This window comes from Conger conger, chromosome 9 (assembly GCF_963514075.1).
Source record: "Conger conger chromosome 9, fConCon1.1, whole genome shotgun sequence".
In the NCBI taxonomy this organism is placed as follows: domain Eukaryota; kingdom Metazoa; phylum Chordata; class Actinopteri; order Anguilliformes; family Congridae; genus Conger; species Conger conger.
This window is the reverse complement of record NC_083768.1, coordinates 59,787,751-59,802,750: the sequence shown is the minus strand read 5'-3', so window position 1 is coordinate 59,802,750 and position 15,000 is coordinate 59,787,751. Positions and strand designations below refer to the sequence as shown.

The 15,000-nt window shown below is 46.8% G+C and overlaps 1 protein-coding gene across 3 annotated transcripts in view; it reads right to left on the bottom strand.

Annotated features, from left to right (window-relative positions):
* thrb (thyroid hormone receptor beta) overlaps positions 1-15,000 on the bottom strand; it is a 74,519-nt gene that overhangs the window by 11,317 nt on the left and 48,202 nt on the right. For 2 of the 3 annotated variants that reach the window (XM_061254646.1, XM_061254647.1), the window contains exons 4-8: positions 7,546-7,646; positions 6,720-6,867; positions 4,962-5,167; positions 3,434-3,520; positions 780-926 (exon numbers count right to left, since the gene is read on the bottom strand). In XM_061254646.1, the coding sequence (XP_061110630.1) occupies positions 780-926; positions 3,434-3,520; positions 4,962-5,167; positions 6,720-6,867; positions 7,546-7,646 (689 nt within the window). The remainder of the gene's footprint in view (positions 1-779; positions 927-3,433; positions 3,521-4,961; positions 5,168-6,719; positions 6,868-7,545; positions 7,647-15,000) is intronic. The other variant, XM_061254648.1, reaches the window with a different exon arrangement.

Genomic DNA, 15,000 nt, shown 5'->3' with positions numbered 1-15,000 from the left:
AGAGAGAGAGAGAGACACTCACACCTCACTGTCCAATAACAGAGAGAGAGAGAGAGAGACACTCACACCTCACTGTCCAATAACAGAGAGAGAGACACTCACACCTCACTGTCCAATAACAGAGAGAGAGAGACACTCACACCTGACTGTCCAATAACAGAGAGAGAGAGACACTCACACCTGACTGTCCAATAACAGAGAGAGAGAGACACTCACACCTCACTGTCCAATAACAGAGAGAGAGACACTCACACCTCACTGTCCAATAACAGAGAGAGAGAGAGACACTCACACCTCACTGTCCAATAACAGAAATTACACAACTTAAAAAAGAACTAACCAATGGCAACAAACCCAAAAAACCCCACAGGCAAGTAATTTGGGTTAGGGTTGGGATTGGGGTTGGGGTTGGGGTTGGGGTTAGGGTTGGGATTGGGATTGGGGTTAGGGTTGGGATTGGGATTTGGGTTAGGGTTAGGGTTGGGGTTGGGGTTGGGATTGGGATTTGGGTTAGGGTTAGGGTTGGGGTTGGGATTGGGGTTGGGGTTGGGGTTGGGGTTGGGGTTGGGTTAGGGTTGGGGTTGGGGTTGGGATTGGGGTTGGGGTTGGGGTTAGGGTTAGGGTTGGGGTTGGGATTGGGGTTAGGGTTGGGGTTAGGGTTGGGGTTATGGTTGGGGTTGGGATTGGGGTTAGGGTTGGGGTTAGGGTTAAGGTTGGGGTTAGGGTTGGGGTTATGGGTGGAGTTGGGGTAAGGGGTTCGGGCAGGTGTGTACGCTCACCTCACAGAACATGGGCAGCTTTTTGGCGAAGTCCACCACGCGGGTGATGGCAGGTGTGATGATCTTAGTGAACTGACTGAAGGCCTCTATGTCCACCTTGTTGCCCTCAGGGGCACTGAGGATGGGGGGGTGACCAATGTCCTCAGGCTGCAGTGTGGGGGGGGGGGAGGGGGGTCAGAACTGCAAGGTTTCCACCAGAGAGCAACAACCGAGAGGTCCAACCGAGAGGCCAAACTGCCCCGCGCTTAAAGCTGCTCCCGCGGCCCTCAGTGCTGATTTTACAGTGCGGAAGGTTTCTCACCATGAGCTGCCAAGTCCTTATTGGGTTCGGACGGGTTGTTGGGTAGCCTAGATTGCTCCGTACGAAATGGACGGTTTACTTTGGTGAGATATAAATATAGTGTTAAAGCAGCGAATAAACCAATTTATCCCTCAGTTGTTCACCATCAAACCTTTCTCAGAGGGGGGCAGTAGACCTGCGTAGCTACACACGCTCAGGCCTTTCTCAGAGAGGAGCAGTAGACCTGCGTAGCTACACAGGCTCAGGTCTTTCTCAGAGGGGGGCAGTAGACCTGCGCAGCTACACATGCTCAGGCCTTTCTCAGAGGGGGGCAGTAGACCTGCGTAGCTACACAGGCTCAGGCCTTTCTCAGAGGGGGGCAGTAGACCTGCGCAGCTACACAGGCTCAGGCCTTTCTCAGAGGGGAGCAGTAGACCTGCGTAGCTACACAGGCTCAGGCCTTTCTCAGAGGGGGGCAGTAGACCTGCGCAGCTACACAGGCTCAGGCCTTTCTCAGAGGGGGGCAGTAGACCTGCGTAGCTACACACGCTCAGGCCTTTCTCAGAGAGGAGCAGTAGACCTGCGTAGCTACACACGCTCAGGCCTTTCTCAGAGGGGGGCAGTAGACCTGCGCAGCTACACAGGCTCAGGCCTTTCTCAGAGGGGGGCAGTAGACCTGCGCAGCTACACAGGCTCAGGCCTTTCTCAGAGGGGGGCAGTAGACCTGCGTAGCTACACAGGCTCAGGCCTTTCTCAGAGGGGGGCAGTAGACCTGCGCAGCTACACAGGCTCAGGCCTTTCTCAGAGGGGGGCAGTAGACCTGCGCAGCTACACAGGCTCAGGCCTTTCTCAGAGGGGAGCAGTAGACCCACTTCCCGGCCTCTCGTACAAGTGGAATAGGAGCTGATCGTTGAGATTGACATCTTTCTCCTTCTAAGCTCTTTGTTCCAACAGTCACCAAGAATTACAGAGCTGTTCCCCATCATGCTCTAAGCGTGAGAGAGGTCATGTGACAGCTGAAAGAGGAGGCATGTTAAAGAGGAAGAATGGAAGAAGTTTTAACTTTCAGGATACAGTTTTTTTTTTTCACTTCCTAATTTTTTAAAGACCTATGGTTTAAAAAAACACAACCAATTCCCAATGCCCTCCCTCCCAAAAAAAATAATCTAAATTAAAATTAATCTAAATCTAAAACTCTAAAACACAAGAGATAGAAAGAGCTGATGACGGACAGAGCCCTATTTATGTGAGTGTGTGTGTGAGTGTGAGTGTGTGTGTGTGTGTGAGTGTGTGTGTATGAGTGTGTGTGTATGAGTGTGTGTGTATGAGTGTGTGTGTGTGTATGTGTGTGTGAGTCTGTGTGTGTGTGTGCATGAGTGTGTATGAGTGTGTGTGTGTGTGCATGAGTGAGTGTGAGTCTGTGTGTGTGCATGAGTGTGTGTGTGTGTGTGTGTGTGTATGAGTGTGTGTGAGAGTGAGTGTGTGTATGTGTGTGTGTGTGAGTGAGTGTGAGTCTGTGTGTGTGCATGAGTGTGTGTATGAGTGTGTGTGTGTGCATGAGTGTGTGTGTGTGTGTGTGTGTGTGTGAGAGTGTGAGTGTGTGTATGTGTGTGTGTGAGTGTGTGTGTGTGAGTCTGTGTGTGAGTGTGTATGTGTGTGTGAGTGTGTGTGAGTGTGAGTCTGTGTGTGTGCATGAGTGTGTGTGTGTGTTTGTGTGTGTGTGAGTGTGAGTGTGTGTGCCTGTGTGTGTGTGCGTGAGTTTGTGTGTGTGTGCATGAGTGAGTGTGTGTGTGTGAGTCTGTGTGTGAGTCTGTGTGTGAGTGTGTGTGTGAGTGTGTGTATGTGTGTATGTGTATGTGTGTATGAGTGTGTGTGTGTGAGTGAGTGTGAGTCTGTGTGTGTGCATGAGTCTGTGTATGAGTGCGTGTGTGTGTGTGTGTGTGTGTGTGTGAGTGAGTGTGAGTCTGTGTGTGTGCATGAGTGTGTATGAGTGTGTGTGTGTGTGTGTGAGAGAGAGCAGGGTGTGGATAGAGATAGAGAGAGGTGGATAGAGAGCAGGGGGAGGGCGACAGCACTTTAAAACCTCACACACACCCTCAGCATGCTGAGTGTGAGTCTCCAGCAGGCACCTGCAGACACACACTCATTATAGCTTTCATTGTCTACCCTCTGTCCGCAGAAAAGAGAGAGAGAGGGAGGGAGGGGGAGAGCGAGAGAGAGGGAGAGAGATGGAGAAAGAAAGGGAGAGTAAGAGAGCGAGAGAGTGTGGGGAGAGGTGTGGAGAAGAACAGAGATAAAGTGGAGGGAGAGAGGGAGGGAGAGAGAGAGAGAGGGAGAGGGGAACAGCGATAAAGTGGAGGGGCTGCATTCTCACCTTGCACTCTGGCACGCAGACGTCTCTCTGGTCAGAAGCACAGAATAAATTACATGTTATTTCATTAAGTAGCACAGTCTCTTCCTCCTGTTGAGCAACCAACAGGCATGGTGAACATCCAGCCCAGCCCAGCCAAGACAAACACACAGGTTAATCTCACAGTGCAGCAAACAGGACAGAGGTAGAGAGAGAGCAGAGACCATTTCATTAGAGACACATCAGCAGGCGCAGACGCAGTGAATGAAGGCGTAATGCGTTTTACCACTTCAGATAAAGTTATGTCAAAACTGCTTTTTCTAACTGGATAAATATTAAGCGTTCACCATATATTGAGCCAGACAAGTTTTGTTCATGTATAAAGAAGAAGAAAAAGGGGAAAAAAGTGCTTAGAATTGTTTTATAGTAGTGCCCTAAACAAAGTTCCCCGTTGACATGGCTTTTTTTCGGCCAGTAACAGGCTGAGCACTCCTTTGTAGCAAAATTACCCACAATCCCCAGCACGGCCATACACAAGGCATGTAAGGTTTGCTACCTGTTGCCACCATTCATTTCTATGAGTGTTATAACTAATGCTAGCACCTGATGCATCTCTAATGAAAGCATCTCTGGAGAGAGAGAGCGAGAGAGAGAGAGAGAGAGAGAGAGAGAGATGAGAAAAGTCTGTCAGTATTTTTCAATGGTGGAGGTTCCATGGGCAGACTTGTTGCAGAAAGCGCATGAGTTTTGGCCGATTTAAGGGTTGTGTATGAGTTCTGATATGGTAGGCCAATTCTCCACAATGGGAATCAGACTTGTGGCTTTGTTTTGATTTGCCTGTTCGAGCCTTTTGAAATTTCACCATGGAAACCCCACCTTTGGGTCAAACAGTGTCTTCAGATCTGTAGAATACAATTAAAATATTATACGCTGACTTATACGCATACACTCAAAGACACACAGATGCAGACACACATGCACACAAACACACACAGACACTCACACACAAACACTCAAACACACAGACACTCACACACACACACACACAGACACTCACACACACACACTCACACACACACACACTCAGGTCAGTACATTAAAACTATAGAGACAGTCAGATACAGGGAAACAAGAAATACAATAAAATGTACATTTAGTTTAAAGGTTTAACCTTTAAAGGGCAGAGGAGGCAGATGAGGAGGAAGATGAGGAGGAAGAGGAGGAAGGAATGGATGCACATGTGAAAAAAAAAACCCCCAAACCAAAACAGGGTAAAGAGCGGGAGGGGTTCCGTTAGCTATGGCTGCTGTGGGCAGAATCTCATCCGCTGCCCCCAGCTCTACGGAGATACAGAACACACGGAGAGGTTAATGACGGAGAACGGGCCGGGCTGGGGGCGGGGCCGGGGGGAACGCAGCAGCGTGGAGGGGGCGGGGTCTGAGTGGAGACAGGCATGGAAGGGGGTGGAGCCAGGACAGGGGGGTGGGGTCAGGGACGGGACCTATACAGCCAATCAGTGGTGACCCTGAGCCCTGGAAGCAGGAAGCCTCACCAGGAACTTGCGTTTCTGCTTCCAGTGGTTGCCCTGGGCGTTAGTGGCCATGTGGGCCTCGGTGACCAGGTGTATGAGGTCCCACTCCTGGGGCGAGGGCTCCGGCTTCTCCCACACGCTCCGCTGGAGCTCCTCCCTCCGCCGCCTCTCCCGGTTCTCCTCGATCAGTCTGCGCTTCGCCAGGCGCTTACTGTCATCCAGCACCACTGAGCGGGAGGGAACAACAGCTTACTGTCATCCAGCACCACTGAGCGGGAGGGAACAACAGCTTACTGTCATCCAGCACCACTGAGCGGGAGGGAACAACGGCGCGAGAGTGCACTTACTGTCATACAGCACCCCAAACCCAGCATGATGCTAACGCACCCTGAGCATGATGCTAACGCACGCTGAGCATGATGCTAACTCACACAAAGCATGATGCTAACGCACGCTGAGCATGATGCTAACGCATGCTGAGCATGATGCTAACGCACGCTGAGCATGATGCTAACGCACGCTGAGCATGATGCTAACGCACGCTGAGCATGATGCTAACTCACACAAAGCATGATGCTAATGCACGCTGAGCATGATGCTAACTCACACAAAGCATGATGCTAACGCACACTAAGCATGATGCTAACCCAGAGCGGGTTAACTTAAAGTTAAAAAATGGTTACAGTATTTCATTGGTCATTTCAGTGATATTACTGGTACAGAACGATAGTCAATAACTCTGGATATGTTCCCGGTTCAATACAGGAATGCGTGGTGAAATTGGAGGCCTAACTGCAGGAGGGCCAGTATAGGATATTGTAGCCAGTGAGTTGAGCATAACTACGCATTTCTCCTGATCTCAACCAGACAGCGCCCCTCTCTGCGTCCTGCCATTCCAGACCTCGCTCAAATACAGACTTGTTGTCTGTCATTTGGCAGACGCTTTTAATCCAAAGCGACTTACAAGTGCATAGGTTCTACCATAAGTCAAAGCATCACATCCAGAAACTAGCAAAATACACATGAAATGCTGTTCTAAACATAGTTGTCATCATAAGTGCATTTTATTTTATTTTTTTAAATTTTTTGGGGGGGGTTAGACAAGGATAGGGATATCAGAAAGGAGGGGCAGGGGAAATCAGGAGGGAGGACTAAGGTAGAGTTTGAAAAGGTGGGTTTTTAGTTTGCGTCGAAATAGGGGGAGGGATTCTGCTGTTCTGACAGTGGTAGGCAAGTCATTCCACCACTGAGGAACCAGAACGGAAAACAGGCGTGAACGTGCAGCTCGACCGCCGGGGGCACATAGAGAGGGAACTTTTCTGTGCTCGATTGATCTTGTCTGGTGCAACTGAGCCAAACAGGTTCAAACAGGAGCAGGGTCTGTATCAGTGCCCACATACTGCTCTAAACGGGTTTACCCCGGGGTAGCTGAGGGCATCTGGCCGCAGGAGGCCAGAGATCGCGGTGAGCTCGTTAACGGCAATTAATCCCCCAGTCACCCGTAAGACTGTGCTGTAGGAAACGTCTTATTAAATTTGATCAAATGCTACCCAATACAATGTTGTAATAATATCCAGAATTCCAGTTCAGTCAGTTCAGCCAATCAAAATCAAATTCAATTCAGTGAACTGAAAAAAGTTGCCAAATTAATCAGAAGGAATTGACCCAATCACAACAGCAATAATACTTATACTAGTACTACTACTACTACCACTACTACTAACATTACTACTACTACTACTAATAATAATACTAATAATGATCGGGGTGTGGACTCACAGTCCGTTGCCATGCCGACGGCGATGCACTTCCTGAAGCGGCATTCCTGGCACTGGTTCCGGGTCACCTTGTCGATGACGCACTTGGCTTCGTACTTGCAGGCGTACGTCGGGTTGAGGTTCTTCTGGATCGTCCGTCGGAAAAAACCCTGGGGGAGGAGAGGAAAACAGGTAAACGACGCGTGTCTCTATCTGTTTATCCGAATGCGTGTCTCTCTATCCGTTTATCCGAACTCGTGTCTCTCTATCTGTTTATCCGATGAGTCATCCACTCCCGCCCACAGATAACAATGTTACCTGGATGACTGGTAAAGAAGGATGATACATCACAATAACTGCCAGCATAAACTATGACTTTAATATGGATATACTCTAAGGCCTCTAAGCTGCAGATCAGGAGAGGACCGGTGTAACTGAGGAGTAATACAGGTGTAGCTTATGTGTAATCAGGTAAGAACAGGTGAATCTCAGGTATAATCAGGTAAGAACAGGTGAATCTCAGGTATAATCAGGTAAGGACAGGTGAATCTCAGGTATAATCAGGTAAGGACAGGTGTAGCTCAGGTATAATCAGGTAAGGACAGGTGCATCTCAGGTATAATCAGGTAAGAACAGGTGAATCTCAGGTATAATCAGGTAAGGACAGGTGAATCTCAGGTATAATCAGGTAAGGACAGGTGTAGCTCAGGTATAATCAGGTAAGGACAGGTGTAGCTCAGGTATAATCAGGTAAGGACAGGTGTATCTCAGGTATAATCAGGTAAGGACACGTGTATCTCAGGTATAATCAGGTAAGGACAGGTGTATCTCAGGTGTGCTCTGGTTACCTTGCAGCCCTCACAGGTGATGCAGCGGTAATGATAGCCCGTCGCTCGGTCTCCACACACCACGCACAACTCGTCCTTGTCCAGGTAACTCGGTATGTACCCTGAGAGGACAAGCAATGAGCACCAGTCTTTACATACAGACCGGCTCATATTACATACAGACCAGCTCATATGACATACAGACCAGCTCATATTACATACAGACCAGCTCATATTACATAGAGACCGGCTCATATTACATACAGACCAGCTCATATGACATACAGACCAGCTCATATGACATACAGGCCAGCTCATATTACATACAGACCAGCTCATATTACATACAGACCAGCTCATATTACATAGAGACCAGCTCATATTACATACAGACCAGCTCATATTACATAGAGACCAGCTCATATTACATACAGACCAGCTCATATTACATACAGACCAGCTCATATTACATAGAGACCAGCTCATATTACATAGAGACCAGCTCATATTACATACAGACCAGCTCATATTACATACAGACCAGCTCATATTACATACAGACCAGCTCATATTACATAGAGACCAGCTCATATTACATACAGACCAGCTCATATGACATATAGACCAGCTCATATTACATACAGACCAGCTCATATGACATACAGACCAGCTCATATTACATACAGACCAGCTCATATTACATACAGACCAGCTCATATTACATAGAGACCAGCTCACATTACATACAGACCAGCTCATATTACATACAGACCAGCTCATATTACATAGAGACCAGCTCATATTACATACAGACCAGCTCATATTACATACAGACCAGCTCATATTACATAGAGACCAGCTCATATTACATACAGACCAGCTCATAATACATACAGACCAGCTCATATTACATACAGACCAGCTCATATGACATACAGACCAGCTCATATTACATACAGACCAGCTCATATTACATACAGACCAGCTCATATGACATACAGACCAGCTCATATTACATACAGACCAGCTCATAATACATACAGACCAGCTCATATTACATACAGACCAGCTCATATGACATACAGACCAGCTCATATTACATACAGACCAGCTCATATGACATACAGACCAGCTCATATTACATACAGACCAGCTCATATTACATACAGACCAGCTCATATTACATACAGACCAGCTCATATTACATACAGACCAGCTCATATTACATACAGACCAGCTCATATTACATACAGACCAGCTCATATTACATACAGACCAGCTCATATTACATAGAGACCAGCTCATATTACATACAGACCAACTCATATTACATAGAGACCAGCTCATATTACATACAGACCAGCTCATATTACATACAGACCAGCTCATATTACATACAGACCAGCTCATATTACATAGAGACCAGCTCATATTACATACAGACCAGCTCATATGACATATAGACCAGCTCATATTACATACAGACCAGCTCATATTACATACAGACCAGCTCATATGACATACAGACCAGCTCATATTACATACAGACCAGCTCATATTACATACAGACCAGCTCATATTACATAGAGACCAGCTCACATTACATACAGACCAGCTCACATTACATACAGACCAGCTCATATTACATAGAGACCAGCTCATATTACATACAGACCAGCTCATATTACATACAGACCAGCTCATATTACATAGAGACCAGCTCATAATACATACAGACCAGCTCATATTACATACAGACCAGCTCATATGACATACAGACCAGCTCATATTACATACAGACCAGCTCATATTACATACAGACCAGCTCATATGACATACAGACCAGCTCATATTACATACAGACCAGCTCATAATACATACAGACCAGCTCATATTACATACAGACCAGCTCATATGACATACAGACCAGCTCATATTACATACAGACCAGCTCATATGACATACAGACCAGCTCATATTACATACAGACCAGCTCATATTACATACAGACCAGCTCATATTACATACAGACCAGCTCATATTACATAGGGTCCAGCTATCAGAGCAACCAACTGTACAACCAGAAATCAAGCAAATGCAGAGATACAATTCCAAACCAAAAAAAGCACATGCACAGATTTATTACTCAGCCAGACAGAAGCTGGCTCTTTCCCACACTTTTGACACCACTGAAGGTACATTTTTAAAGACAACAATCACCGAAAATAAAGAGATGCACAATTCAGAAAATAATGTTTTCAAAGGACAACATATTTTACACAAAGAAATATGTGAAAACATCGGACAGGACTCAAAGCAAACATATGTTTTGCCCTGAATACCATTATAGTTAATCCCACAACTACTGAATTTGTTAACACACTTGTGCTGTACGGGAATGAATTAATAGGCTGTGTACATTAATATGCAGTTTGTTTAATGATATTTTAATTGAAGCTTCCTCTTTGAAACAATAAGGGAGAGGGGATGTTTTCCTTAACAAGGAACCAGTGGCCTAATTAGCTAGTAAGCTGAATTCACCCTGTATGGCCAGGGTTAGCCTAGCTAATGCTACTGTAAGCAGAATCCACCCTGTATGGCCAGGGTTAGCCTAGCTAATGCTACTGTAAGCTGAATTGTATGGCCTTCTGTTTCACTGTCTCCCCTCTCCCCTACTCCACTCACCAGATCAATACCACCCCAATCTGCTCCTAAAATCAATACCACCCCAATCTGCTCCTAAAATCAGTAACACCCCAATCCACCAGCCCCAAACCAAAAAAACTAAACCTCCATATCCACCCCCTCCTCCCCAAGAAAAACACTGTAGCACACCCCACCACAGGGACATAAAAAAGCATGGACGTCTCTAACTCATGGTTAAATAATCTCCATGTTTTTCACAAATCAATCTCTCGCACATACACAAACACACAACCATAATATCACACCCACATACATAAACACCCACAGACATACACATGGAATGTAATGGACGCACTGATTAACAGGGAAGCCTCAGGGCAGGTCTGATGGGCACATGCTGCTGCTCTGTAAGTGTGTTTAACAACGGAGGAGAACACTAATGCCTCACCTCAGGGCACCCTGCCAAACCCCCAAATCTCACCCCACCAAACCCCCAAATCTCACCCTGCCAAACCCCCAAATCTCACCCTGCCAAACCCCCAAATCTCACCTAGCCAAACCCCCAAATCTCACCCTGCCAAACCCCCAAATCTCACCTCACCAAACCCCCAAATCTCACGTCATCAAACACTCAAATCTCACCTCACCAAACCCCCAAATCTCACCTCACCAAACCCCCAAATCTCACCCTGCCAAACCCCCAAATCTCACCTCACCAAACCCCCAAATCTCACCCTGCCGCTCTGCTCTGAGCCAGCACCTCCCATCACCCTGACCCAACGCCCCCAAACAACCCCCCGGAATAATCCCCACAGCCTGCACTGCATGCCTCCAGCTTTTCCAGTCAGGATCTGCTCGCAAAACAGTCACAATCGAGTTGGTTGTGTTCCGTCATTCCGGTCACATTCCGGTTCCATTCCGGTCACATTCCGGTCGCTCTCCCTACCTTTCCTGCTGGGCATCTGAATCCACGGTATGTAGGAGAAGTCGGGATTGCCATCACCGTAGCAACCAGACGGCTGGCACGGAACCTCTGTGCTATAGAACTCGCTCTTAAACAGCGGGCTGTTGCCGGGGTAACCGCAGGTGTACAGCGAGGGGGAGGGCCAGGCCTGGTCCATACAGGCTGGGGGGTGGGGGGGGCCCGGGGGGGCGTGGGGGAGGTGCAGAGGCTCAAACCCAGGCCCATCGTCCCCAAACATGCAGTGCCCACCCCCCGCGGTCTGAGTGCACCCCCTGCACCCAGGGTCCGACAGGTCGTACAGGTCCGAAACCAGGAAGTCCATCCTACAGCCTCCAGCACTGAAGCTCCGCCTTGAAAAAACGGTTAAAAAATACCAATAGAGGAAAATGAAAAATAGGAGCACAATTTAAAAACGCAAGATTCCCACGGGAGCGCCGGACAAGACTCTCCGGCAGGTCCCAGACCAGCTGGACACCGTGAGCACTACAAACACGCCTGTGTGTCAGACCACTGAGCCAGGGCCATACGCCTGTGTGTCAGACCACTGAGCCAGTGTCCAGAGAGACTGCGGACCAGGTCCACACGCGTGTCCAGAGAGACACGCTTTCAGCAGAGGGCACCTTATATACCGCCCTGCCCTCAGCGCGGACACGCCCCCAGGGGGATTGGACGTTAATCTGACTTGCAGTAAATCCAGGAGGTGGGGCAGATTTCATGCATTTCGGGGATTACACAACGCTCTTCCCAAAAAGATACACCACGAAAACAACACTGAAAAAACCCATTGCCCCACACAAGCACAGCGAGAAAAACCCAGTTCACACCAAAAAAAACAACAGCTACACACCCCTCCCCTGCCTCAAAATTAACCCCAGAAATGTTTTGGTAACACTATAATAAGGTTACATGAACTGCCATTATCTAATGTAGATGTGAACGAACTACTGAGAATTCAATCTGTACGGCTCTGTTTACATACATCATTCATTCATGTTAACAGCTACATTATTGTAGTTGTAAAGTGTGGCCATTGTTTTTTTAATAAACATTTTGGGGAACCTGGCGCGCCCCCGGGGGCATCGGGATCACCCGGGAATTCGGTCTTATCCCGTCCTACTGGAACGTTTCCCAAGAGCTTAGAGGAAAATCCCCCGGAAAAATCTGCTTTAAACTTCCCAAAGCTGTCTCACTCACTGCGCTATTGATTTCCAATACCAGGAGGCCAATCCCCTCACAGGCTGTGTTAATCTCTGGGCTGCGATATTGATTATGCGTCGCGGGATTACCCATAATGCTACAGGTCAGCCGCCTCCCCAGATAGGGGAACATATGTCTGCTAACACCTTTCCCGCCAAAACCCACGACCACAGAACAACAATCACTAATCATCCGCTGCCTAAACCAGCAAGAGGCTAAACGCACAGACCACATCCGATGAGTCACCAGTGTTTATGCCCCTCAGGAAAAACGAAATGAGCCATAGTAGGAAGGAACAGGACTATATGAAGTTTGGTCCCAAAATGAGGTGCCCACCATTTAAAAAAGTGACGCCTACTCTTCCTAAAATGATTGCACACACAAAAACAAAACTTGCACTTCCCAGGAGATCAGCAGTTTCTGAGATACTCAAACCACCCTGTCTGCCACCAACAATCATTCCACGGTCAAAGTCACTTGGATCACATTTTTACCCCATTCTGATGGTTGATGTGAACAGTAACTGAAGCTCCAGACCTGTATCTACATGATTGTATGCACTGCACTGCTGCCACACAGTTGGCTGATTAGATAATCACATGAATAAGTAGGTGTAATAAAGTACAAATGTTCCAAACAAAAGTGCTCGGTGAGTGTATACTGCATTGTTGTATATTGTATATTGTTGTATATGTTGTATATTGTGTGTATTGCATTGTTTTAATTATGCAGGATCATTATAAATTGCCCAGTTGGTGATATTTAAAGCACAGAAGGCTGGCTGATTAAGCTGGTGATTGTGGTGGTATATGTGTGCATATGAGCATAAAAGCTCATATAAGCGCATATGGGAGATTATCACACTGTTATTAGCTGCATATGCCTCATTATTCAGTGTGCACTACAATATCTAACAGATATTATAATTAGCTATACACTCAAAAAAATATATGGATTTACTTAATACTATTATGCACTGTGGTGGCTAGGTGTTGTTAATTATATGTGACCTCAGCTGATTAACTACTTGTTCAAGTTATTTAGTTTGATGTACACAATGACAACAAAAATGTATATACCTGTACATTCAGTGAGCATGCTATTGGGTATATTTATTAGACTTATTCAGTCTTCAGCTGCTGTAGCCTATCCATCAGAGGTTTGACGTGTTCAGAGATGCTCTTCTGCATGCCACCGTTGTAATGTGGGGTTATTTGTGTTACTGTCACCTTCCTGTCAGCTTTGAGCAGTCTGGCCCTTCTCCTCTGACCTCTCTCATTAACGTGTTTCTGCCCACAGAACTGCTGCTCATTGTTTTTGGTTTTTTTCGCACCATTCTCTGCAAACTCTAGAGCAGGGGTCTCCAACCCTGGTCCTGGAGAGCTACTGGGTCTGCTGGTTTTTGTTTTCACTTTAAAATCAGCACCTGTTGAGACCCAAATAACCAGGTGAGGTGAGTTAATTAATCAATTAGAGCGGTTGATTACAGTTAATTGCTGGGTAACAAGGAAAACCAGCAGACCCTGTAGCTCTCCAGGACCAGGGTTGGATACCCTGGCTCTAGAGACTGATGTGCATCAAAATCCCAGGAGATTAGCAGTTTCTAAGATACTCAAACCACCCTGTCTGGCACCAACAATCATTCCATGGTCAAAGTCACTTGGATCACATTTCTTCCCCATTCTGACATTTGGTCTGAAAAACTGCTGAACCTCTTGACTACGCTGGTGTACAGATTTACCTAATAAATTGCACATTGAGTGTATTTTTCCATGAATTTTGTTTTCACTGTCCCTCCATTTCAGGGCACGATATTGTTTGGGACAAACGGTTTCAGAGGAATCAAGTAAGCCATTATGAGGCAGAGAAATGAGAAATAAAACAGTCAGGGACATAGGTCAAACAAGAGACTAACAAAATAAACTGTCAATCATTGAGAAGAAAGAGAGCATTGGTGTATGTTTTGGTTTCAACTTGAGCAGATAAGATGCTTCTGTACGCCTCGGAATGAATTCCACTGCCACCCTAAGCTTTTATTTCTGGAACTATGAGAGCTAAATGAAGAAATGTCCCAGATTTATCCACAGCCAGGTCAGCTGAGCTCCTTTCTGAAGGCAAAAAGCGCAGCTTCAGAGATCCAGCCGCTCAACCATTAAAACATCAAAAACTTCCCGTCGCAAAACCAGTCAGACGTTCATAACCCACGTTAAAAATGCAGAAACGCGTGAACCTCAGAGTACCTGGGACAGGAGGACAGAACCCCGGAGACGGGCTGAGCACTCGCAACTCCCCGTCTGCAATGCAAGTCACAGAGAATGGATTTAAAAAAAAATTAATTATAAATGGGTTTTCAAGAGAAGGAACAAGCCCCAAAGGTGGAAGGAGGGGGGTTTATTTAGCAGTCACTCCTTTTTTTAGCTGCCATGTGGTTGTTTTTCTGAAGGCATCAGTACAACTTCAACAGTCCCACTCCAGGGTCGCCTCCTTACCATCCAAAGCCCAAATGTGGAACCAACAACCTTCTGGTTGATAAACTCTACTCCTTAGCCAGTTGCTCAACTGACACTTTGTGCGTGTGTGTGTGTGTGTGTGTGTGTGTGTGTGCGTGTGTGTGTGTGTGTGTGTGTGTGTGTGTGTGTATGTGTGTGTTTGTGGTGTGTGGTGTGTGT